This window comes from Phodopus roborovskii, unplaced genomic scaffold (genome assembly GCF_943737965.1).
Source record: "Phodopus roborovskii unplaced genomic scaffold, PHOROB, whole genome shotgun sequence".
NCBI lineage: Eukaryota > Metazoa > Chordata > Mammalia > Rodentia > Cricetidae > Phodopus > Phodopus roborovskii.
Genome location: NW_026126511.1, coordinates 53507566 through 53533902, shown reverse-complemented (window position 1 = coordinate 53533902; position 26337 = coordinate 53507566). Strand labels below are relative to the sequence as shown.

The following is a 26337-nucleotide window of genomic DNA, read 5'->3' as shown; positions in this document are numbered from 1 at the left end:
TGCATAAAGTTTATCAGATCTAAGGATATTCTAGTGGGTTAGTATCTTTTTGCATAAAATCAGATATTCTGTAAATAAATTTGTCTTCTTTATTGTCTGTTTGTGTCATTATTCTCTCTTGCCTTACTGGTCTACTATAGAATATGGGTGAACAGAGTGGACATCTGTATTTCTTTCTTGATCTGGGGGAGTGATTTTGGTTTCCCTCATTTGACATAAAGTTGGTGGTAAGTTTGTTGGTGTACCCATTTTCTGTTGGTGTTACCATTGTTCATCTGTTTCGCTCTAAAGTTTCCTGCTGGGCTTTCCTGAGTGAGTCTTTCTTTCCCCTTTGTGTTCAGGGTTGCTTTAATTTGTGTTTGACTTAAAATGTTTCTCTCACTTGACTTTTAATATAACTTTCCTAGATAAACAATGTTCATTGACATTATTTCAGGCTTGGAATACAGTATTCTGTGCTTTTCCATCTTTTTACGTTTCTCTTCAGAGGTCTGTAGTGTTTTCCTTTGTAAATAAGTTGCCATTTTCCTTTGGGTAGTGTTGGCACATGCCTTTAATCCCAACATTAAAGAGGCAGAGGCAGGTTCATCTCTGTGAGTTCAGTCAGTCAGCTTGGTCTATTGAGCAAGTTCCAGCACAGGCTCCAAAGCTAGAGAGAAACCCTGTCTAGAAAAACCAAATAAATAAGTAGGCATTTTCTTATGGGTTTTAATGCTGGCCTTGTTTTTTAGGAGGCACATTAGAAGGATAGAGCAGTATATCATTATTTACTTAGCTTCTCAGTGATTAGCCAGTATCCACCCTTTTGTTCTAATCAGAGTAAAACAATGTGACTCATAATAGGTATTGATTAACTCTGGAAGTATAAATATTTGATTCCTTTAAAAATCACCATCACCTTCTACTGCCCAGTGGCAGGGGGTGCACTCTGTTGGGGAGATCTAATCGTTTTTGAAAAATCAGTGCAAATTGAAGAATCTGTGTCCTTGCTACTGATAGTTTAAATGGCTTCTTCAAGTCTACTAGTTCCAAACTTAGAGCAGACAGTAATGCATTCTAGAGAGGTTTTTTTGTTTGTTTGTTTTTGTTTTATATTTTTGGTTGTGAGCCTAGCCTTTAATGGCTATGCCATCTCTCCAGCCCTACTTTTTTTTTTTTTTTTTTTTTTTTTTTAAATGAAATAGCCTTTTATTATGTAGCTGGCTGGCCTGGAACTCTAAATGTAGACCAGGCTAGGCTTGAACACACAAAAATCTGCCTTCTTTTGCCTCCCAAGTACCAGGATTAAAGATGCATCAACTACACCTAGTGTCCTTTTTGAGAGTTTTCAAAGCACACTAGTATTTGTTGTCAAAATTAAGAGCTCACAGCTAGGTAGTGGTGACCCACATCTTTAGTCCCAGTACTCCAGACACAGAGGCAAGCAGATCTCTGAGTTTGAGGCCAGTCTGGTCTACAGACAGGGTGAGTCCCAGGACAACAAAGCTGCACAGAAAAACCCTATCTTGAAAAAAAAAAAAAAAAAACAAACCAGCAACATCAACAACAACAACCCCCCCCCCAAAAAAAAACACCCAAAAAAACTAAAGAGACAGCCTTCCGTCTTTGCTCAGAACATCCAAGATCAGGTGCTTAGGGTCTGAGTGCTGACCAGCAAGGCAGGAGTTTATTCCCCTCCTGTGTCAGCTGCACTTGTGTACCCTGTGGGGTGATAATGACCTGAGCCTTCAGAGTCAGGAGAGCCTCAGCCTCCTCAGTCCTTGGTGAAGGCACCATGCTTCTGTCATCTGGTGCTCTGCCCAGCACCACACTTGGACAACCCTTTTGTTTTAAGAGTTTAGGACAGCTGTTTCTACAGTGTCTTATTTTCTTTACATATTATATACTGGGCTTTCTTTTTTAATAAATCCTGTGGCCCTAAATTCCTGATCTTGGATATTCTGAACAAGGATGGCAATTTATCTGTCTGTCTCTTTCCTTCACAATCATTATAAACTTTATATGCTGAATTCACCTGCTGGGAGTGGTTGGTTATTACAGCCTGTGATGCCTAAGCGTGGTTGTCAACTTGACTACCCCTGGAATTAACTAGAATCCAGATATGGAGGGCATGCCTTTGACGGATTTTTTTGTTTTGGTTTGGTTTTTGGCTTCATTTGAAGTAGGTGGATCCACTTACTAGTTCTGACCCTTAAGGTGGGAGGACACACGCCTTTGATCCGGATCTTGAGTAGGATCTTGAGTCAGGAAAACACACCTTTAATCTGGGTCACACCTTCTGCTGGAAGCCAATATAAGGACATAGAGGAAGGAAGCTTTTGCTCTTTGCCTGCTTGCTCTCTCCTTGCTAGCAGATCCTTCCTTCCTTGGTATTAGAGCCTACTTCTTTGGGATTCCAGTGTTTGCTGCCGACCAGCTGAGATATCCAGCCTTGTAGACTGAGCAACTTCTGGATTTTTTAACATTCCATCGATAGCCAGCCATTGATGGATTAGCCATACCACAACATGTAAGTCATTCTAATAAATCCCATATATAAAATATACATATGTTGTATATGTTTTATAAATAATTTGTTATAATACATAAGTATACAACATATAAATCAGGTTGTGTAAAAAAAAAAAAGGGAAACATCTAGAGATTCATTCTATAAGTTCTGCTACTCTAGAGAACCCTGACCAATATACAGCCCCTTCAAATTTTCTTGGTTTTGTCTAACACTGAGTGCTCTCTGTCCAGAAAAAGGTCATGGTGACCATGCTTAGGATCTTCCGAATCTGAATCAGTATGTTTTCTATAAGTTTGATATTGCCCTTATGACCAAGCTAAAGGGTCCTTGGTTGCCCAACCTTGTAGATTTAACATGGTAGATCATAATTCTTTTCTTAATAATAAGAAATTGAATCACATCAACAATGGGTAGCTGTAACTCATGAAGTGTTCTGTGGGACTTGTACTTTAATTACATGCATGCTAGTTTGCTGTTGGGGTTTGAGTGAGGTGTACTTTTTTATTGTGGGTCATGTTGCAGGGTGGAAGAGGTTTGCTCAAGGAGGGGATCAGTTCTTCTCACCTGGAACCAGGCTGCTCTCTGTTTGTTCTGAATCCTGTAGAAGGAATAACAGGTTCGGTTTTACCTGTGTCCCAGGTTAGGTACATCTGCTTATCTACGAGTAGCAAGACAATGGCATAAAATCATGACTTTCCTGGAAGATAAGATTTAGTGTACATTCTCTTTTATTATGAGGCAAGTGAGTGCTAAAATTGAGACTTTAGTATGAACCTAGGCACTCCAAGTCTTTCAGGAGAAGTCACCAAGCCTGACAACCTGAGTTCAGTCCCTAAAACCCACATGGTAGGAGAGAGCTCTGGCCAGCTGTCCCTCATCTTTACCTGCCTGTCATGGCATGCACACACACACACACACACACACACACACACAAATATAACATTTTGTTTTTCAAAGTGAGCATTTTAAACAAATATTGGCTTGTGCTTACTGTGTGTCAAGCACTGTTCTAGATGTTGAGAATGGAGCAATAAACAAAACAGACAGAGCCGGCCCTCAAACAGCTTATATCCTAGGGTCATTGACATCAGCTTTTAGCTCCAACAGGACATTGCCAGAGAAGTTGAACAGAGCAGGGAGACCACCCCATGACTTAGTGTCCAGGACTGAGGAAGGAAATGAGAAAGCCAGCTGAGTGCTGGCATTCATTTTTCTTTGACATATGACTGCAGACATGTGACCCATTGTCACAGTCCTGTCACTAGCCTTCCCTGCCTCGAAACAGTGGATCTCCTCAAACCATGAACCAAAATGCATCCTTCCCTCCTTACGTTGCTTTTATGTAAAATATGTTATCATGTTGATAAGAATAGTTACTAAACAATAGTGCAAAGGGCTTAGTTTGTAAGAGCCCACCTTTCCCCCCCCCCCCTATTTCTTTGAAACAAGTCTACCTATAGAGCTCAGACTGGCTTTGAACTTGGCATAGTTCTTCCTCTCTCACTGTGCCAAGTGCTGGATTTACAACCATGAATCACTATGCCCCAGCAGAGTCCACATTTTTTTAAAGAGGCTATTTATAGGGAAGCGTAGCTCCTGCTTTTTGAAAATGTATTTTTTTTCTACTTATGAATGCTAAGATAGAGAATTTGGTTAGTGTAGAAAAACATGAAGAAAAAAGTAATCCATAATCTTAACACTCAAAGAAAACTACCTTTAAAAATTTGTTATATTTCCTGTTAGTATTTCATCTGTGTAAAATTATGTGTGTATGTAATATACATATGGCTACATGTACATGCACATATGAAATTGCATGGTATGTGTGTGCACATAGTTTGAATTTGAAGGGCTGGAGATAGAACTCAGTGATAGAGCAGTTACTTAGCATTAGTGAAGCTCTAGATTTAATTCATGACACTAAGAAAGGGGGAAAGGGAGGGAGGGAAGGAAGAAGGAAGGAACAACAACAACATCAAGAAACAAAACTAATTTATTTCAGGTTTTCCTCTTTTTGTACTGGGCGCTAACATGCAGTAGGACATTGCCCTGCCACTCATTTCCTGACTTTGCCCTTCTCCCCAGAGTGATATAAGCTTCTCTAAACCGTCCTTTGTCACAGAGAACACTGTGCCATAGTAGGCTTACAAAGACACCGGAAAAGAGTTCAGTGTGGTGGAACAATAGTAGGGAATTAGTGAGAGTCAGTTCTCAAATCACACTGGGTATGCTGTGCATTTCAGAAAGCTTTACGTGTAGCTAATTTGAGAATCAGTTCTATGTGTAAATTTTCAGAATTCTTGATAAGATTATATTGAAAACAGTGGGTAGTTTGGATTTTTGGTTTTTTTTGGGGGTTTGTTGTTGTTGTTGTTGCTGTTTTGTTTTATTCTTATATGACTGTCAGCTTTCAGGAACCCACATTAGCTGTAGAAAATGTTTGTTTCTCTTAGATGATCATCTTGAACATAACTTGAACATAAATCCTAATTTATGCTTTGGTTATAAGTGAGCATATTATAAATTAGGAAAACAAACTTAAATGTCTCAGTTTAAAGAAATAGCTGAGATTTGACAATGAACACCATGCTGCTCTTTAAAAAGAATGTTTCAAAGCAGTGTGTTTGATTTTCAAGACTTGTCTTATTATGAATTCAAACAAGCATGTATGTGTGTATGTCTAAGAAAACGGTCTACGGGACAGAGAGCACTGTTACTTGTGAGTAATTGCAGTGCAATAGAAAAGAGAGCAGGACATTTGCAAACAGTAGAGAGGGGTATCAAATAGAGTGTAGATCTTCACGACCATAGAATTTAAATGCAAAAGACATTTTTTTTTTTAATCAAGTAACTAAGAAAAACCTTATTTTGTATTTGAGTTGTGGAACAGGATGTTCTGATTGCAGTTAGAAAAGATATTTCTTGTCATTAATAGTTATGAAAAGAAGTGTGTGTAGTTGTTCCTGAAGGCGATCCTAGCACTTGGTAAATCAAAGCAAGAGGACTGGAAATGAGTTCAGTCCAGCCTGGCCTACAGAAGGAGAGTCTCTCTCAAAGCAAATAAGCCAAACACTACCCTTGTAACACCCTAGGTCACCAGAGCCATGTTAAATGTGCTTTGTGATGTTAACAAGCCAAACACTATCCAACACTATCCTTCTAACATTAGGTCACCAGGGCTATGCTAAGTGTGCTTTGTGATGTTGGTGAAGGGTTGGGAATCCAGCTCAGCAGTGCTCAGCCACCATTCCTGGAGTGAGAGCCTACTTTGAGCCCAGTGACAGTGAAGTCCACTATGATTGTTCTCATTTCACAGAAGGTTTGCTGTTCAGTGAACTCTTTGAATAAGTTTTATTCAAGTACTGTGTTTATTTGTGGCTTTGTTCAAGTGGAAAACAAAATGTTATCTAAAGTATTCCCATTACTCACAAGTTCTTAACTTCCTTGGAAGACACTCTGAGACTGGTTTCCCTTGACATTTTCAGCTGAACTTTAACTCAAGGTTTTCTGTCCTTTTATTCAGCCTCCTCTTTCTCCTGTTGTTTTGTTTTATGTGGAATTTTTGCCCCTGTATTTTTGTTAGATCCTATTTTTGGTCTTGCTTTAGAGCACCAGACTTATTACAGTATTAATATGATTGTCCATAAGAAGAATATTGTAGGTCAGTGGATTTTAAAAAATTGAACATTTGTAAGAACTTAATTAGAGGATTGTGTACCTTATAAGAAGAAAAGGTATGCTCTCTGCAGGGTGGGACTTACTCTTTTATTTCTATTTATTTTTAAGATTTGTTTTTAATTATGTATAAGCATGGGTGTGCACATGTACCAAATACAGGTGTCCATTGAGGTCAAGGCCAAAAGAGAAAGTTGGACTCCTCAGAACTTGAGTTGCAAGTGATTGCAAGCCATGATGATACCCAAAGTTGTGTTCTTTGAAAAGCAAGGGATGCTCTTAACCATTGAGTCATCTCTTTAGCCTCTTTGTTATTTTATTAAAGGGTATTTTATACTGTTGACCTGCCCTCATACTCTTTTATTAAAATGTATTTTCTAGTCTTACCCTAACAACAGAACAAAAAGGGGTAATGAATATTGTTACTGTAGTCTGTGGTTATAGCACCGAGCCCATTCTGTTGGTTATAATGCTGGTGTGTTACTTCTGAAATTGAGAAGTTAATGAAAAGCCATATCATGTGTTTCACTTAATGTGATATTGTTTGGAATTGTAACTGTTAAATGCCATATGTGAATTTTATTATATGTTTTCATATGTTTTGTTTACACACACACACACAGACATGGCAGACATTATGGTACACACATGTAATCCCCACCCTCAGGAGACGGAACTCTATGAGTTCAAGCCAGCCTGGGGTATGTAGAGAGAGCTTGTCTTAGGAATTTAGAAAACAGCTCTTGTAGATCAGGCTTGCCTTGAACTCACAGAGATCTGCCTACCTCTGCCTCCCAAGTGCTGGGATTAAAGGTGTATACCACCACAACCTGGCAAGGAAACTATTTTTTTATTGAGGCTGGCTTACAGTTTCAGAGGTTTAGTCCATTATCCTCATGGAGTGGAGGATGGCAGCATGCAGGCAGACATGGTGCTGAAGAATTCTACATTGGATCCACAGGCAGCAGCAAGAGAGATGCTAACCTTGGCATAGGCTTCTGAAACCTCAGATCTCACCCTCGGTGACAGACTTCCTCCAGCAAGGCCACACCTCCTCCTTCCTGTCATTTTATGTGTAAGGAGGGTGGTAAATTTATATTCAACACCCAACACTGAGGATGATAACACTGTTAATCTCATCTGGAAAACTTACCTGGTGTTAGGCAGGATCATTCTTGAAAGTATAGATGAAGGAAAGGATAGAAGTAGATGCTTGGCAGCTGGATTGGACTGGAATGGTAGTATGTGAGTATGTCCAGCTGTATACACTTTGCAGTTAAACCATGGTGCATATGATCTTATCCAGTGTTCCACTTAATACCTGACAGGAAGCTGATAGAGGACTTTTAAGTTATTCTTTCTTTAGTCCCTGGGACCACATAATAGAAGCCTCTCTTTGTACCCTTTTCTTACCTTTTAGGGTTCTCAGTCTCATACCACTCATGTATATTTAGTAGCCAGGTTGTTCCATGGTTAAGACTAGGGTCCTGTTTCAAAGATTGACACAGTTATTAAGAGGCTTTTGTGATATTGATGACTAAGGGTCTATCAGAACCATAAACCATGAAGAGAGAGCACAACTGTGCTTGGGGAAAGTACAGGAGATAGGAATGCAGAAAGATAATTAACTCAATGACACTGTTTAGGCATGAGCTGAGTCAGCTTTTAGTCCAGGGTTTCTCATCTTTGTTACTGTTGACGTTTTTGTGTGTATCATCCTCTGTTGGGGATATATGTTCTCTGATTATGATTACCACTCCCCCTGACCTTTTTCCCTGAAGATACTAGCTATGATAATCAAAACACCTTGAAACGTTATTATCGTTGGTGGACTAATGAAATTATCTTGGCAAAACCATTTAATTTTACTACACTTTTTATATCTAGCTTCTTATTTATAGGACACACATGGGATAGAGGAACAGGTTAATGGTATCACCATCAGAATATCAAATTTTATGTGATACTTGGCTATATTTCATTTCTTAACAAAAAAAAATTAGCTTCAAAAGTAGGAGGAATAATTCCAAAAATTTGTATCAGGCTTGAAGTAATGACCATATACATCCAATGACTATGTAAATTTTTCAAAGAATCCATTTTTCTTTCATTTATTTTCTATTTTTCATTTGATATATTCTTTTTTGTTTCTTTGGTTCTTGCATTGGTTTTGTTTGTTGGTGTGTGTGTGTGTGTGTGTGTGTGTGTGTGTGTGTGTGTGTGTGTCAGAAAGAAAAAGGCACCATGTGTGGTACATGTGCACAAATGAATTTATCCTGTCTAGATTCCCGATTAGGAAGCTGAGGTCATTAGAAGCCCATGTTCTTTTTTTTCTATACATGTTAAATGTGAAGCATGTCTCTAAATGATACCAGCAGCTCACAGATTTGTGGTATTTGATCATTTTGTTTGTTTTCCTTTAGTTAAAATACTTTCAAATTTACATTTCTTTAAAGTAGTGTGATGGTTTACTTCTCAAACATTTGGGGGTTTCTCAGACATATTTTATTACTGACTTGAAAGTTAATATGACCTAGGTTGTTATTTAAGTTCCAGTATTTGTGTATCATGCAATATGACCTGTCTTGGTAAAGGCATTTAAAAATATATCTACCCACATACATTTAGAAAGAATGTGTGTTTGCTTTTGTTCAGTCTTCTGTACTCCTCCTGATATTCTAACACTTTCCTGTGAATTATTAAGAGATGACTGTTTACATTTTGGACTACAGCTGTAGGTTTGTATTTTTATTCTTTTAAATCTCCCATTCTTTTTTTAATGTATGTTGAAGCTCTTCAATTAGGCACAAAAATATTTAGAATGCTTGTGACCTTAATGCATTGGCCCTTTTGTAATTGTCTTTATCCTTGATAGTAGTCTTGCCTGGAAGTGAAATGTGTTACTTTAGACAACATGTAGTTGGGCCTGGTCTTTCTTTTTTTCTCCTCTTCCTCTTTTTTTTTTTTTTTTTTTTTTTTTTTTTTTTTTTCTTTCTTTCTTGAGACAGGGTTTCATTATGCAGTCCCTGCTGGCCTGAACTTGCTGTGGACACCAGACTAGCCTTGAACTTGTAGAGAGATCCATTTGCTTCTGCCGCCTAAATGCTGGAGTTAAAGATATGCTACCATTCCCAGACCATAGTGACCATGATTTCTGATATTTATTTGTTTTATTTTGGTTTTCTAGTTACCTCTTTCGCTCTTGTGACCCCAGAGCCAGCTGTCTCAGCTGCTGCAAGTAGTAATGGGTAAGGGAGCCATCTTTCCCTCACCCATACCACATGGTAGAGGAGGAGAAGCAGGGTCAGTTCTGCTTTCATGCCCTCAGGGTCGGCTCACCTCCATCCCCGACCACAGTGTTAGCTCTGGTATGCTTCCCAGATGAGGTGCATGCCAATGGAAAGGGGTGGAGCCATGTTCCCTAGGAGGGGGTTAGCTCTCCCCCTGAGGGATACTGCCAGCTCACCTGCAGTATCCAGCAAGGGGCAGGACCATTATCCCAGGGCCAGTGAATAGCAGGTTGGCTCCACACAGTGTATTTCCATTGACCTTCATGCCAAATGTGGGCCATGAACATCAGACCCAGATGTGGTCCTCAGCAGCATATTGGGCCCAGATGCCCAAGCATCATGACCCCCGTGGCAGCACAGGCCATTCAGATAAGCACATATCCTGTAGCAGCATGGCCCCAGGGCATCAACATGGTCACAAGTGGCTGGCCAGACCCCGGACATCTGCAGGGCCCTAAGTAGCAACTAGACCCACAGACCCAGACATGGTCCTGTGCAGTAACCTGTGCCTGGAGGACACCATGGCCCTTAGACACCCTCATGGCCACAGGTTGCAGCCCTGACCTCAGGCATCTATGTGGCCTTTAGCGGCAACATACGAACATCAATACAGCCCCTGACTGTGTTATGACCATGGACACAGACATTGTCCTAAGCAGCCTTCCAGCCTGGATGTCACCATGGTCCCAGATGGCAGTGCAGAGCACCATGACCCTCACAGCCACATGGCCCTTGGACACAAACATGTCTCCATTTGGCAGCCCAGACCCTCTAGCATGGACATGGTCTTCGATGGTCTCAGGAGCCACAGTCATCACCACAGACCCTGGCTGGAGCAGGGCCACAAACCCAAACACTGCTGTTGTCCACAACCCTGATCCAGATGATACCATGGCCCCAGTTGACAGCTCTAGTCATTCTAATCGGCCTGGCCCTGGCAGTGGCATAGCCTCCCTCAGCCACCGACATGGTCACAGGTTGTGTCCCAGATCTCAAACATCCTTGTGGACCCTGGCACTAACATGAGCGGGGATACAAACACATACCTTAGCTGCGGCAGGACTATAGACCCAGACAGGGCCCTGGGTGGCAACCTCGGTCAGGTTGGAATGGCCCTCACAGTAGTACAGCCCTCAGACATCAGTGTAGCCCCAGGTGGCAGCCAGACCACAGGCCTTTGTACAGCCCCCAGCCCCGACAGGAACCACAGGTATCAACACAGGCACCCTCTGCTTCTCCAGGGCCCCAGATCAAGACCTGTGTCATAACCCAGGCCCAGACATCTCCCTGGATTCCAGTGGCTAGCTGGCCCATTCCTTACCACCCTCACCTCTCCAGATCCGTTTCCCCAGCCCATGAACCATTCTGCCTCCCGTCTCTTCCACCTCGCCACCCTGGACTTTCACTACAATGATGCTAACCGCCCAGTACCGGGGCTTTGATTGTGTCACAGGTTGCGCTTGGCTGAGTAGTGCCCACTCCAGTCACAAGGGATAGCATGAAGCTGTTGCCTTTCCTCTCTGCCGTGCCTAGGCCTAGAGACCTGGGGCAGTACTTGGTATGATGGGTCCTGGTGCCAGGCGGGCTCCCGATTGATTGTGACCCTTACAGACTGAAGAGTCTTGGGGGGAGGGGGGAGTCTACATACGTATCCTCCACCGATTCAGGCCCGGGTGGGGCCAGTGGCTCCTAGTTACAACTTCTGTTTTTATTGCTATGGTCAGAGAAGGAGGCCAGTTCCATTTCATCTTTTGGAAAAAGTGAAACAGATGTCTTTGTGTTCTAATGCCCATCTTATTAATTATATGTATTTCTGGTGTGAGAGATGCGGTGGGGCCTGGGGTGGAACCCTAGCCTTTGTACATGCTGGACAGATTAGGTGAGTCCTCTGCCACTGAGCAACATTTTTGTCCCCTAGGGATCTTACCTCCTAGGGTGAGTTTTGAATCCCTGTTTGTTCATACACAGTCTTTTGATTTTAAATATCTGCCTTGTGGTTTTCTTAAGAATCACTCTTTTAGATTCTAAATTCCTTTGATTGTGGTAGGATTCTTCAGAATATATACAAGGTGTGAGGAACTTAAAGACCTGTACCAATTGAGAATGACTTGCTTTTGAAATGGATAACTGGGCGTGTCTGTTAACCCCGCACTTGGGAGGCTGATAGTTCAGGGCTAGATTTGACTTAAACATCAAGGCACTATTTTGAAAGAGGGGAAAAAAAGGAAGACTTAAAGACTAGAAAATAAAATTGATTTTTATTTTCCAAATGTGATGGTTGAAGAATTTTTGGCTGATCTCTAGACAAATTAGATACCTATTCTTAGTTGTTAAATATCTAAATATGTATAGTATATTTAAAATTCAAAACTCTGTTTTAGCTGGGAATATAGCTCAATGATAAAGCACTTGCATAGCATTCTCAAGCCTCTGGATTTGATTTCCAGCATTGTAAAACAAAACCTATTACCCCCAACTTCACTACTTTAAATGAGCCTCATTAAATACACACACACACACACACACACTTTATTTATTTTGTGTATGTGTGCACATGTGCCACTCTGTACATGTGGTCTGAGGACAATTTGCAGTTGTCGATTCCCTCCTTCTGCTCTGTGGGTCCTGGAGATTGAACTTGGGTCACCAGACTTAATTTAAGGCAATCACCTTTATCTGCGTAGCCATCCTACTAGCCCAAGAATCTATATTTCAAGGTTAAATTTTGTATGTTTATTTTTCCTCAGGCATTTAAACAGCTATTTAGAGATATTTAAACTTTAATTGAGCTCACACTCTTAGAGATACTTTAGTTCTATCCAGAAGGATTAGTGTATGAGTAATAGGTCCTGTAACTACTGCTGTTAGATCCATAATTGGGAGTTCTGTCGGGAGAAAAACCACGGACTGTTGCACATTGGAGGTTGGGGGCTGGAATGTAACACTTGAAGGGCTGTAACTGGCTTCTGTATAGAGCTGGGAATTTCAATTCCAAAGAATTCTGAAAATACCATGAGAGTCACCTTTCCCCTCTGCCTTCCCCTAAGCCTAGTCTCCAGCTCTGCAGAAAGTGACATAATTTTAAAATATTTTACTGTGCAATTATGGATGTGAGTATTTTTTAAATGTTCTCTGTGGCCTTTCTAATTCCCACTGAAGAGGTGTAGTGGAGCTTGACCACAAATGCTTATATAGAAATAGTTGCATCTAGTTTACAATAAAACATTAAGAGGCTCTAGTCAGATTTCTGATGTCTGTGTTCTTATAATTTCCTCCTAATAACTGCAAGTGTTGATTTGCATTTGAAAACATAATGTACTAAAAATTAACTGATTTTTTTTTTTTTTTTACAAAATTACACTGTTAAAATTAAATTATAAACAATCCGAAGACTCCCTTGCTTTCTGGTTAAATTGGTAGTGCCTGCATAGCTCTTCACTACATGTTCTCATGACAGAGCTTTCTCCCTGAGGAGCCAACACATTAGTAGTCAGGTCTGTTATTATTACTGTCAATAAGCAGTTGCTGGGCATCCTCATCTATATCGTTAAGTAAGATGGTCAAGCCAGCTTTATCATTTGACAAAATCCCATACAGGAATTGGTTCAAGATTTAAAGGGAGAAAAGTGATGGCAAATTTTTCTTTTGTTTGTCTTCAGACTTTTCTTTTTGCCTAAGAATTAATTTTGCCTCGGCTTAATTGCTATACAGGCATTCTTGTAATGTTACACAATAGAGGAGGGAGGGGGAAAAGGAGCTGTGACTGTGTGGTGTGTATGTCAAACCCAAACCCCGTGCTAGAGAGGGAGAGAACGAATAAGCAAGCTGGTTTGACCAGAAACAGAACTGCCTATGACAGATTAAGAGACAAGCAAGGCTTGGAATCCGAGAGCAAGCAGAGTGGAAATTTACTGCGGCTCTCTGAGTGTTCAAGTGATCATTTTCTTCTAACGTTTTCCGGTGGTAACTGTTACTCTTCAGAGAGTCAGAAAGTCAAGACGGAATTGAGCAGTCTCTCTCCACCACTTGAGTAGGAGGAGGCACCCTTTATTAAATGGAAAAGAAAGGCTACTTCATCTAAAGTGCTTTGAACCTGAGAAAAGAGCTGTCTTCAGCACCTCACAATGGGTCTTCTTTTTGTTGCTTAGACAAGCTGGGGAGTTCCTGTAGCCCTCGGTGAGTATCAGCAAGGTTGTCTGTATTGATTTTGGTTAAGGAAAGTGAATTAATAAGGCATACTTGAGTTCTACAGCCACGCTTACATGTTCACATTAAATTAGACTGTTGCTTGTTTCTCTGCACGATGAACTGCTGTTACTAGGAGAGGTCTGAGAAAACAACAACTACAAAACAATACTTCTCTATTGCCTAAGGCACTTGAATCCTTGCCAGCTTTTCTGTGTCCTCCAAATATCTTATTCTGGAAATGGTTTTTTATTTAATTTCCAAAAATAAAATAGGGGCAGAGTTCTCTGTCTTCATGTTTTTCTGTCAAGTGCTTGTGAAGATTTGGAAGTTATCTGCATATTGTCAATAAATTTAAAGCTATTGCTATGCTGTTTGATATTATGAATTATATTATTCCACAATAATTCAACCAAAGTATTAGTATTAATTGAAAGTGCATATAGTTTAAATGTTAAATGCTACTATGAAATCCAAAGTACACCTTGTTTTTCCAAAGTTCTGTAAGAAAATAAAAAGGAGATAATTTACTTGTATACTTTATCATTGATGTAAGATGACTGAATGTGCATTTTTAGATATAAATCTTAAGCAGTTATTTTCTTCTTATAATGATGCCAAGTTACCATGCAGTCTGAATGTGGCTCTCTTACAGAGAATATAACTAGAAGTATAAGCATATAAAAGAGCAAAGAAAGTAAACTATTACTACATTTATTTCATTCCAAAAAGCCATCATTTGTGTAATCTTCAATAGGATATTGTATGTTCTCTACAGCTACATATATTATATAGGTATAAACATGTATTATGTAAAAACGTGTGTAAAGTATGTGATTATTCTGTAGAAGGAAGTATGCATTATTAACTACTAAAAGCTATTTAATTGATTCATTGCATAAAGACAGCTATTTTGAGCACAGTTCCTATTCTACCCTGTGCTAGCCTCCAAAAATTTGTGCCTTTAGTTATTGATTCAAGTGAGTCTTTTAAGGCAGAAAAAAAATTAATTAAACTGAAGACTCCTGCAGAGAGCCAGTAAACATGAGGCGGCCGTAGAGCTTAGACGTAAAACGGCTTGCTTTTTCCAGTAACTCCTTTACTCTATGTGTACAGAAGCCTGTAGAACAGGTTTTCTTTGGTGGCTTTTTCCCCCATCCAGTTTGTTGATTTAATGTATAAGAATCAACTCAGTTGGTCTGTGGAAACTTCTGAACAAACTATCATACACTTAAAGTCAGTACTTTTACTTATTTATATAATGTCAATACTCCATTCTTAGATGGATAGAATTTATGTTAAACTTGGCAGTCTTCTGGGGAAAAATTGCTGTAGTAAGTCGCTGGTGTTGCATAGTGATGGCACCATTTCTTAAGCCCCACAGTAATGTAAATATAGATATAAAGAATATGTCATGCCAATTTACAAATGCTTTATTTCAGGGGCTCATTTGTGACCAGACTGCTGAGTTTAAGAACCCATTTCCCCGAGAGATCATTTATCAAGTGGTGTGAGGCTTTTATTATAGGCTGAAAATATAATTTATTCACACTACAAAAAGACCATTGTCACCTTGTGAGAGACTAAAAAAAAAAAAAAATCAGTTCTAGTGCCAAAACCAAATGTGAAACAACTATGGGAAGATGCTTTATTTTTACATATTGATTGTTGAAGAAAAACAAGTGTCATACAAAGTAGGTGCATTTGGGAGGATGCTGCTTACATGGGATTCTGATGTACTTCCAAAGTTGCTTTCAATTTTTATAGTGTCAATCTAACATTGCTGTCAGAGATTTCTCTTGGTATAGGAGACTTTCTAACCTTCGCTTCTCTACGTAGCAGTCCTAGAGTCTAATACAGGGAGGAGCATATAGGAGGCACCTGGTAAGAGCACTGGCCTGCTTCTGTGGAGAGGCTGGTGAGATGCTAATCAGTATAGTGTTTGCCATCCCAGAACCCTCTTAAACATCCATTTGTGGTGATATTAGTGCTAGGGAGGTGAAGATAGGATTCTAGAGCTTGCCAGCCAGCCAGTCTTGCTTGCACAGTTGCTGAGGTCCAGGTTCAATGAAAGAGCCTGTCTCAGTAAAATAGGGTGGAAATAGAGGAAGACACTCAACATGAACCTCTGCCTCTATTAGCATGCTTAACTATATGCATATCCACTCATACATACATACACATATATGAATAGCACATTGACACAAACACTGTCCCTCACCTCATGACCACAAGACAGAGGGAGAGACAGAGAGAGAGACAGAGACATAGAGGGAGGGAGGGAGGGAGGGAGGGAGGGAGGGAGGGAGGGAGGAATAGAGGAATAGCTTTCTCAATGTATCCAAAAAAGTATACGGGCTTAAGGGCCTAGAGTGAATTGGTTGAATTATAAGATGTGTACAAAGCAAAATAGGGCAGAGTGATCCTAACTTAACAAGAGAAAAAGAAAAGATGGTGGCACATCTAGATGGCAGTCCTGAGTGGGTGGAGTTGGTGATGAGAGGAGGCCAGGGAATGTGTTAGTATCTTGAATACATGAAGCATTTTGAAGTCAGAGGTCAAGTGTCAATTCAAAGAGATTATCTATTACATATGTATACTAGGGACAGTAGGAAAAAAAATGTGGCCTACTTGAAAAATCCAGATTAGCTCTTTCCAATTCAGTTAGATTAGTCCTGAAATTTTCTTTAAATTGTTCATACATAAAATAGGAAAGCTAGCACTGCCATCAACATGTTCAATGAAACAATATTTGTTGTAAACAATATTTGTTGTAGGCTATGCTTAACTGGAATCACCCTTCTTTTCATTCTAGAATAATTTAAAAGTAGTGATTTTGAGTTGTGCTAAATGGTATATAATAGGTTCTTAATTAATATTTATTAACTAAGTTAATAGATTTGGACACTTTCCTGTTGTGTACACATACATATGTATTTATATTGCCACTTAGTGAAACTAGCCCATTTCCTTTAGAAGGAAACCCATCTATTATAACCATATTGACATGAATATTACGTATGCCCATACTCTTCCATTGGTAATTACAATAATTGCTTAAACAGAAATCACTACTGTCTATAAGAGAGAAAACATACTTTCTAACTTTGTGGCTTAAGCTTCCAGCAGAGACTTGTCAAATTTCTTCCAACTTTGGAAAGACAATGGATTATATTACTATATCGGCAGAAAAACTAAATCTACTGTGGGTGCATTTTGAGTAAGAAGTATCTCCAGCTAAATCATTTTCATGTCTATACTCTTTGTTAATATTTTCATAGGCTGACATTAGGCAAGTGCAGAGCTTACTGATGCTATGAAGTAATTGTTTTCATATTATATCTGTAAACCAGACTAATGTCAAGAATGGAATCTAGTCAAAGTTCAGTATCCTGCACAGTATATAGTGCTTGCAGGGAAGACTGAAAAATATTTGAGTATCAGTCTCTGGATTATTTTTTTATATTTACTGTGTGTGTGTGTGTGTGTGTGTGTGTGTGTGTGTGTGTGTTATGCACACATGCTTGTTCATGTGCCATGGTGTGAGTATGAAGGTCAGAGAATAACTCGAGGTTACTGGTTCTTTCCTGGCATCATGTGGGTTTCAGAGATTGAACTCAGGACAGCAGCAAGCTGTCAGGTTCAGCAGCAAGCAATTCTAACCTGAGCCATCTCATCAGCCCCTGATTATTGTGCTGTAAAGAAAATCATTTGGGGATTTCAGTGAGCCTGAATGCTTTCATTATAGCTACTGGTTTGGGAGGATACTGATTTAACTACACATTGTACTATAAATTGAGATTGTGAAATTCCAATATAAAGCACCACTCATTAATAGTCATTCGCAGTTAATAAATGTAAGTGGTGTTTGTTCCTGTAAATGGCTGAAGTTGTCAGCCAAAATGTTACTGTGAAGCTAATGAAGTTCCTGGCTTTTTTTTTTTTTTTTTTTTTTTTTTTTTTTTTTTTAGCAGTAGTGAGTTCCTAAACTAAATATGTCAGTAGTTTTATGTCTTCCTAACCTCATATATTAATTCTGTTTTTTAAATTTAAGTATCATAGTGCACTGCAAATAAAGAATAGTTACTAAAGGACATGAGTCTCTCTTATAGAAGAGATTTGTTCTCATGTAAGTCAGACCAAAGTGTCTAGATGAATGAGAATGTGTAAGACATTTCTCACAAGTGTTCTATCTCTGTATAAATTATTCACTTTTAGAAAACATCTCTCCCACATAGACACTGTTAACGTAATCCATATGAACGCTAAGTCAAGCCAGGCCTGGTGGTGCACACCTATAATCCTAGCACTAAAGAGATCAGAGGGAGGAGGTCATTCAAATTAATCATTTAACCCTCTAGAGCAATGGTTCTCAGCCTGTGGATTGTGATCACTAGGGGATCAAACAACCCTTCCACAGGGGTCACCAACTATGGTACTTACATTACAATTCATAGCAATACCTAAATTACAGTTTTGAAGTCACAACAAAAATAATTTTATGGTTGGGGGTCACCACAACATGAGGAACTGTATTAAAGGGTCACAACATTAGGAAGGTTGAGAACCAAAAACTAGAGTAAAGAATTATCTGTGAAACCATTTTATCTGTTATTAATTTATTCTTTTAGGTTTCATTTTACATTCCAACCACAGTTCTCCCTCTCCCCACCCTACACCCACTCCCACTTGCAGTCCCAGTAAACTCCTCAAGAGTAAGAACTCCCATGAGGAGTCAACAAAGTCTGGCACAGTGCATTAAAGTTGAGCATGGCATCCTGCCATGGCGAATGTGTTACGAGCACTTTCCCACCAGCCTGGTCCCAGAGCTGCATCAGTCCCAAAATAACACACAGAGACTCTATTAATTATAAAACTGTTGGCCAATAGCTAGAACATCCTATTGGCTAGCTCTGTCTTAAATATTAACCCATTTCTATCATTCTAAGTGTTTCCACGTGGTCTTACACTACATCTACTATATCTCCCAGAATCCTACCTGTCTCCTAGTCCTGCCTGTCTTGTCTTCCCAATTACCAACAGTGCTTTATTCATTAATCAATAAGAGAAACATGTTTACAGAATGACATCTCCCATCACGAATGGGCTCCAAGAAGCTAGTTCATGTACCAGGTTTGTATCATGGTCCTACTGCCAGGGACCCCTCAGATAGATCAAGCTTCATAACTCTCTCCCACATATGGAGGGCCTAGTTCAATCCCCCTGGGGGTCTCCACAGCTGTTGGTCTAGAGTTCATGAATTTCCATGAGTTTTATTCAGCTGTCTCTGTAGAGTTCTCCATCATGTTCTTGAACTCCCTTGCTCATATATTCCCTCCTCCCTCTCTTCATCTGGATTCCCAGAGCTCAACCTGGTGCTTGGTTAGGAATCGCTATGTCTAGTTCCATCAATTACATTTTTTATACATTTATCAGTAGTCTGCTGATTTTCACTTAAGTCTGTCAAAGTACAAAATTCCGTTGTGGTTTCTAATAACATTGGAATTCATATTTAAAAGTTGAAATTTGGTTGGAAGGTACTTTACCATAGCTGGTGCTGTGGCATATCTAACCGTAGTGATGCATTTTATAATTTATCTGTGACAGAAGTTCTCAATTTTTATTTTGATAGGAGTATCTTTGGACAAAGCAAATATAGAACTTTTAGGCCACTTTTTAGGTTCAAAATTCACATCTGATCAAATTTATCCATTTTAAAAGAACAATTTAATCAGCACTGTATAGTCAAAATATAACTCCTTGCCAGTGTGTTTAAAGTGCATCTTTATATACCTAGTCCTTTGCTATTGATGTATTCTTACTTCATTTATTTCTGTCTGTGCTCCTTTTGGAATACAGATAAAAGATTGTCAACCATTGGAACTTTTTGAATGTTTTTTAATGTGGGTAGTGGGTATATTGAGGGTGTTTAAGAAATGTGCATTTGGGAGACTTAGGGTATAGCTCAGTGGAAGGGGATTGTGAAGGCAGGACTCCCATCAACAGCATCACAAAGCAACAAAAGTAGTAACTTGGGTTTGTTTGGGGCTGTGGATGTAGCTCAATAGTAAAGCACTTGTCTAGCATGCAAAAGACCCCACACTTAATTTCCATGCACATGTACACACACATGCATATGCTTTAACTTACAAGCTGTGGGAATCTTGGAAATGGTCTCAACTTGTTCACTGTCAATTGAAAATAAACTTAGGTTTAAAAAAAGAAAGTTTCTTCTGAGTTAAGTTTTTTTTTTTTTTTTTTTTTTTTTCCTAAGTAACAAGTTGGCAGTTGAGGTCAAACAGATGCTTTGGTGCTTGTCCAATTCCTGAGATTTCCTTTACTTCAGAAATAGATTTATCACTCCCTTCAAAATCCTGGTGAAACCTTTGAATTGAGAACTGTTACTGAACAGCACTGTTGGAAGTGAGAAAAGAAGGTCTAGAAATGTTCACTAACCTCCCGAGACAGACACTTACACTCCTTTGAAATATTTGAAGCAAGATACCAGTAACGACATTCAATGCCTCACGCACTCCTTTCCAAATACACCTCTCCACTTAAATTTCTCAGATGACTGACCTTGGCCATCTTTAGTGGCTCTTACATGCAAGTTAGGAGTGCTGCCAAAATCTACTACATACCCTCCCTGCCTGTGTTCACTGTCACAGAGCTAAATGATCCATTTGGCTTTCCAGAACCTGAACCATGTACCACTCTTCATGAAATTTCATAGCCAAACAAAGTATATTTGACAAATGGCTTAAAAAGACGGGGAGAGTCAGAATTCCAGTGTGGACTTTAAAACGAAAAGCCTATTTAGCAATTTTAAGTACATCTACTTTTTTAGGTGTTAGTATTTAGGAAGAAAAAATTTTTTTCAGGTTGGAAAAACCCACAATATCTACTACTAGTATATAGAGTGGTTAAATCATAATTTATTTACTTCCTTTTTTTTTCTTTCTTTCTGAGACATTTAGACTCTTCTTGGGTTTTTCACTGTTATAATGAATATTGGAAAAAAACTTTTATATAAATTTGAATATAAAGTGGAATAATATGGCTCATTTTAATTATCTTAGGTTGTCAGAAGTGAGTTTACTTTTAAGTCAGAGGTTGTAGCTAATATTCTAGAACCATAAGGCCAGATTATTGTGCAACTTTAACTCTCACCAGTTGCATTGCACCATCATTCAGTTAGAGTTTTGTCAACATAATAACAAAAGGCTTCATTGTTAGCCAGGCATAGTGCTGCACCCCCCCACACCCCCTGTAATTCCAGGATTTAGACAATAGAGACAAAAGACCATCCTCAGCTATATAGCCAGTATAAGGCCAGTCTGGACCACATACGACAAAATAAAACAACAAAACCAAAACTTATTGGTTAATGGGGAAAGTAATTTTTCACTTTGAGTTTTCAGCTTTAAATTAAAAGGAGTGGTTAAATGTTTACTATGTGTTTTCTATTGTCTATGTGTTACTTCTCTAATGGATTTTTTCTTCTCTAAGAGATTTTCAGTTTTAACTGGTTAATTTAGAGGGTCTTACTGTGAAGCTCAGGCTGGCCTTGAACTCATGACCCGCCTCAACCTGCACCATGGTCTTCAACCTGGCTGAGGTCCTCCTTTGGAGTAAAGCTAACTGGTTCTCTTTAGAATCCTCAGCACAGAATTCTCTTGCTTGCCTGAAGTTTTAATTATGTATAGAAACTAATTTTTTTTATTTGTAGTATATTTATAACTTGACTTTCCAGTCTCTTTGTTTGAGTTGTTTATTTGTTTTGCTGTTCTGGGAATAATAGAACTCTGAACCTCGAGTAGCTAAGCAAGCATTCTGTTGCTAAGCTATACCCCTAGCCCCTTCTCTGAGATATATTTCATTGCTTCTAAAATTTTAGAGACTTATTTCTATTAACAGTTGTTTTTGATATTTTCCCATTTATCTGTGTGTTTTCTAATGTTACTATTACAACAATTCATTACACATTTTATTTCCTCCTTGCTAATCTTTTTAAATTTTGTAATTGGCTGTGGGAAAAAAAAAGCATAGTCATAGGAAACAAGCTTAGTATACTCAAGCCTAGTTTCATTTTCATTTGCAAAAATATAAAACAGCCAAATCTATTGTCTTTGCTTATCTGCTATTCATTAATAAATTCAGTTAGGGTTTTTTTGTTTGTTTATTGTTTTGTTTGTTTGTTTGTTCCTGTGATTGGAACTATTTCAAACCATGAATGTTAGGAATCATTGATATTTTAATACTATTTAGACTTGCCAGTCAAGCATTGAAACCACTTCTCTGGGAAAACCCTGGCACGTATGTGCATACACACAGGCAAAGGAATGTGTGATACCATAATGTTTGAGGTCATAAACAGTGAGGGCAGTGAGAAGCTGGGACAGATCAGATCACTGCTGCACAGTTACCAGTTAGGACATCCACCAGCAGCCAGAGAGCTTGCTCCCTTTCACCTCTTCCCAGAGACAGATCAGGAGCTTTCTGCTCAAAAAAGTATTTGATTTAGGGGCGGAATGACCCCCAGTTAAAAGCATGTACTTGTCTTGTACAGGACTGGAATTCTGTTCCCAGCACCTATGATAGTTGGCTAGCAAAAGTCTGTAACTCCAGCTTCAGGAGGTCTTAATACCTCTGGCTTCCACAAGCAAATCTGTGCGCACACCTACATACAGACCCACATGCATAACGTAATTAAAAGTGGTGAAATTTTTAAAGAATTATTTAAATTATTATTTGTCTAACCATTTTAGAGCATTAAGACTTTATAATTTGTTAAATAAAAATATTATAGCAAAATAACTTTCTTTAGATTAGAATATATTATTTCATTGAGCTAAAAGTAACAATGAGGAAAAGTGCTATTGAATTTTATTTTCAAATATAGACTGTTATTTGTGTTCTCAGTCACCCTAGGGTATAAGAGCTAAAAATCGATTCCTTCTGTGTATCTGAAAGTCTCAATCAGCAACTGCTCATTCCCTCCCTTCTAAGTTGTCCAGCCTCTGGCAACCATCATGGTACTCTGAATTCCTATGAGTTCAGTTATTTTAGAATACTTGTTTCTCTATGCCTATGCTTGGCTTATTTCAGTAATGGTCCCTTTGCGTAGTCAGAGGTGACAGGACGCTCTCCCCTTGAGTTTCAGTGTGTGTGTGTACATACGTGTTTGTGCATGCACACATAGTGGGGGTTATGTGGAGGTCAGAGGACAGCTTGTAGAATTGATTTTCACCTTTTTCTGTTACATAGGTTGTATTTGTGAAGCAAATTGTTCTGAGTCACAGTTGGCTGATTTTTTAAGTGTGAGTCTGAGTGGGTGAACTAGACATCTGTCCAGCTGTGCCCAGAGAGGTAGATCAGCAGCCAGGTGTGTGTCATGGGGAAGGTAGCAGGCTAAGAGTGGATGGGGATGGCCAGTCTGCAGAGGAATGGGTGTGCTAGGAGCTAAAAGTTACCATGTTTTAACTTTGCATTTGTTTGTTTGTTTGTTTAGCATTCCATATTGGAAGAAGAGAATTTTTAGACATGAAAAAAATGCCTTTGTTTAGTAAATCACACAAAAATCCAGCAGAAATTGTGAAAATCCTGAAGGACAACCTGGCCATTTTGGAAAAGCAAGACAAAAAGACAGACAAGGTATGATTCAAAACAAAACCATTATTAAAGTGTGTGTATTTCAAAGCCAAGCCAATGTAAAAACTTAATGAAGAATTAAGTGTGGCCTCTGTTATATTTGTTTCAGTGTTTGTGCAGCTATTAAACATTGGGTCTGTTGTACTGAAGCTTTGGTTCACTGTCGAGAGCCTCTGACCCACCCCAAGTCTCTGTAGACATCAGAAATATGTCACTGTATTGTGTCACAGTGATGTGGACAAGAGAAGTAGCCCATTCCTTTCACATTGTTGAAGGTCTGACCAAGGGGACTTCCTCATGGGGAGGGCTCTGTTCGTTCTTTTGAAGGAATGTTATGTCCTACATAGTTCGTTCTCGCTGTAGTGACTAGATTCAAGAAGACCTGTTATAAAATAAAAGACCTCAGAGACATAGTATGCTTCTGTCTCAGTATGTAATAAAACCTTAAACCATTGAAGGAATTGGAGAAATATCTTGTTCTAATTCTGATACTCTTTGAGATACTGAGCCAAATTTTGGTTCAAATAGAAACTTAAGATCACATTCTTAAAGTATGTTTAATTTTAAGTGGTAAACAACAAAAAGGGGAAAAAAACCTCCTAGTTTTCATTATAAATTAGGAAAAGGTCAATTGAGCCCACACCACATTCACAGCAGTGCTGATAAGGATTAAGAGCAGGAACAAGTCAGCAAACTACAGGTAACAACGCACACTTAACTTTGGAGACATATTCATTCAGTCATATCTGATGAGTCGACATACCAATTGTTAAGATCCGACGGTCCCACTAATGGTACCTGGACACATTGCCACATTTTTTAATATGTGCACAGTACCAGGCTTTTTCTTTTGGGCCACCAACCATCTCCCAAATCATGACATAGAAATTAGTAGTCTTGCATGCTTGGCCTAGCTTAGGCTCATTTCTGGCTCTTTTGACTTCAGTTAATCTGTTTCCCTTCACCTTTTGCCTCCAGGGTTTTTCCTTTCCTTTCCTTCTGTATATCTTACTTCCAGTACTTCGTGTGTCTGCTGGCTGCCCAGCTTCTGACCCAGGCATCTCACTTGTTCTCTCCTCTCTTTTTCTCCCTTTCTTTCATTCTTCTCTCCAGCCTTAATTTCTCCTCCCATTTATTCTCTCTGCCTGCCAGCCCCGCTTATCCCTCCTCTGCCTAGCAATTGGCTACTCGGCTCTTTGTTAGGTGTTTTAGGCAGGCAAGGTGAAACAAATGCAGCACATCTTTATATAGTTACACAAATGCAGCACAAACAAAAGTAACACACCTTTACACAATTAAATATTGTGCAGCATAAACAAATGTAACAGTCTTTGCCTAGTTAAAATAATATTCCACAATAGCACACCAGGAGAAACGTGAGGATGTACACTGCATTGTAGTTCAGAGCTTCTCACTGAGAACAGCCCCCAAGTGCACAAACAATAGGACCAAGAAAGATGTTGGTTGCATCACACCCACTGGTGAGTGGAGGAGTAGAGATGGTGGCATTTGATGAACTTCTGCCTCCAGGCAGCCACAGAGATGAGTTCCACCAGTGGAAAGCTGAGTAAATGCAGTAAATTGTAAAAGGGTAAAAGTCTTCCTTAAATCTCAAAATTAGAGGAGCCAGGGCTATAATCACACACAGGTAAGGAAAGTAGAGAAAAGTAAAATAGCTGTTATTGTGGAAGTTAGAGGACATTAAAACAAGATACCAGAGACTACTAGTTTATTTGTCCTCGGAGTTTAGGAAACTTTGGTCTGTGGTCTGTGAGCCCCATTGCTCTGGGGCCTCTGGTAGCGACAGCACATTATGTGGGGGACATGTGACACGGCTTGTAGCTGAGTTGGGAAAGGAAAGAAGAAGAAGAAGAAAAAAAAAATAAAGACCATGTGGTTCATCCCACAGTCCCATTCAAAAGCATATATATTCCCAGTGACTAGGAGAAACCTCCCCATAGGCCCTGCCACCACCAGGATTGGCACACTGAACACGTGGATCTTTGGGGACACTTAAGGTCCAAATTATGTAATTTCTCATGAAATACATAAAGGGTAAAATGTGCACAAGTGACTGAGTGCTGAAAGTGTGGTCTCCTCGCTTGGTTCATGAGAGCAGAGAGCTTTTCTTTGTAATTATTCTTAAGCCTGTAATAAGCTAAAGAATTTGAGAAATGCATTTTTAAAAGTAGTGCCATGCTGACATTAAGTTATTTTTTGTAATTTGTCTTACTCCACTCCTTTTCTTCTCATTTTGATGACTGTGATACTGCAATGTAAAAATCAACCAAAATATACTTTTTTTTTTTAAATAGAAACACAAATTGTTAACTAAAGTAGTCTTTCTTTTGTCTATTGTACTAGTTTAATGAGGGTTTTTGAGATAGAATTCTCATACCATATAATTTCTCAACTCTGGGTTTTTACAACTCACAAGATTGTGCAACCATCACCACTATTTAATTCAAAAACATTTCCATCATTCCCGAAAGAAACCCACACCCGTTAGTAGTCATTCCTCACAGCCCACTCCCCGGACTTGACACTAACTACATTCTGCCTCTATGGATTCTCTTATTATTCCTGAACTGTAGTAAACTGCTCTAAGATTTATAAATACAAAAATAAAAATATAGTTGTGTAGGAGGAATAAGTATGTCAAAAGCTTATGAATTTTGACAACTTGGGATTTTATGCCTGAACCATTAGAGAAGATCAAGAGAGTAAGGATCCACTGAACAACTGTAGCAAAAGACTTAAATAAACACTTGTAGCCGTTGATAAGTCCTCAAAACACTCCATTGAATTTTCAAGGCTACACTTTCTTTTTTGTTTGTACCAAATGAGACTATGAATATTGTTTGAGACTTCATTTATATTGTCTAAGAAGAAATATTAGGGATCTTTCCACATACATTTTAGTAACTTTTTTTTTAAGATTTAAAAAAGGAATACCTACTAGTGTTGTTGTTGTTGCTGCTGCTATTGTTTATTTATAGCTAGAAAATTATCTTTGGTTATAAA

General features: G+C 39.0%; 1 protein-coding gene across 4 annotated transcripts in view; it reads left to right on the top strand.

Moving 5' to 3' along the window:
- The window catches only part of Cab39l (calcium binding protein 39 like), a 103925-nt gene that overhangs the window by 28939 nt on the left and 48649 nt on the right, over positions 1-26337 (top strand). For 2 of the 4 annotated variants that reach the window (XM_051195592.1, XM_051195594.1), the window contains one exon: positions 23174-23316. In XM_051195592.1, the coding sequence (XP_051051549.1) occupies positions 23206-23316 (111 nt within the window). In that variant the 5' untranslated portion in view covers positions 23174-23205. Of the gene's footprint in view, positions 1-5810; positions 5832-13291; positions 13654-23173; positions 23317-26337 lie in introns of those variants that run through there. The other 2 variants (XM_051195595.1, XM_051195593.1) reach the window with 2 other exon arrangements.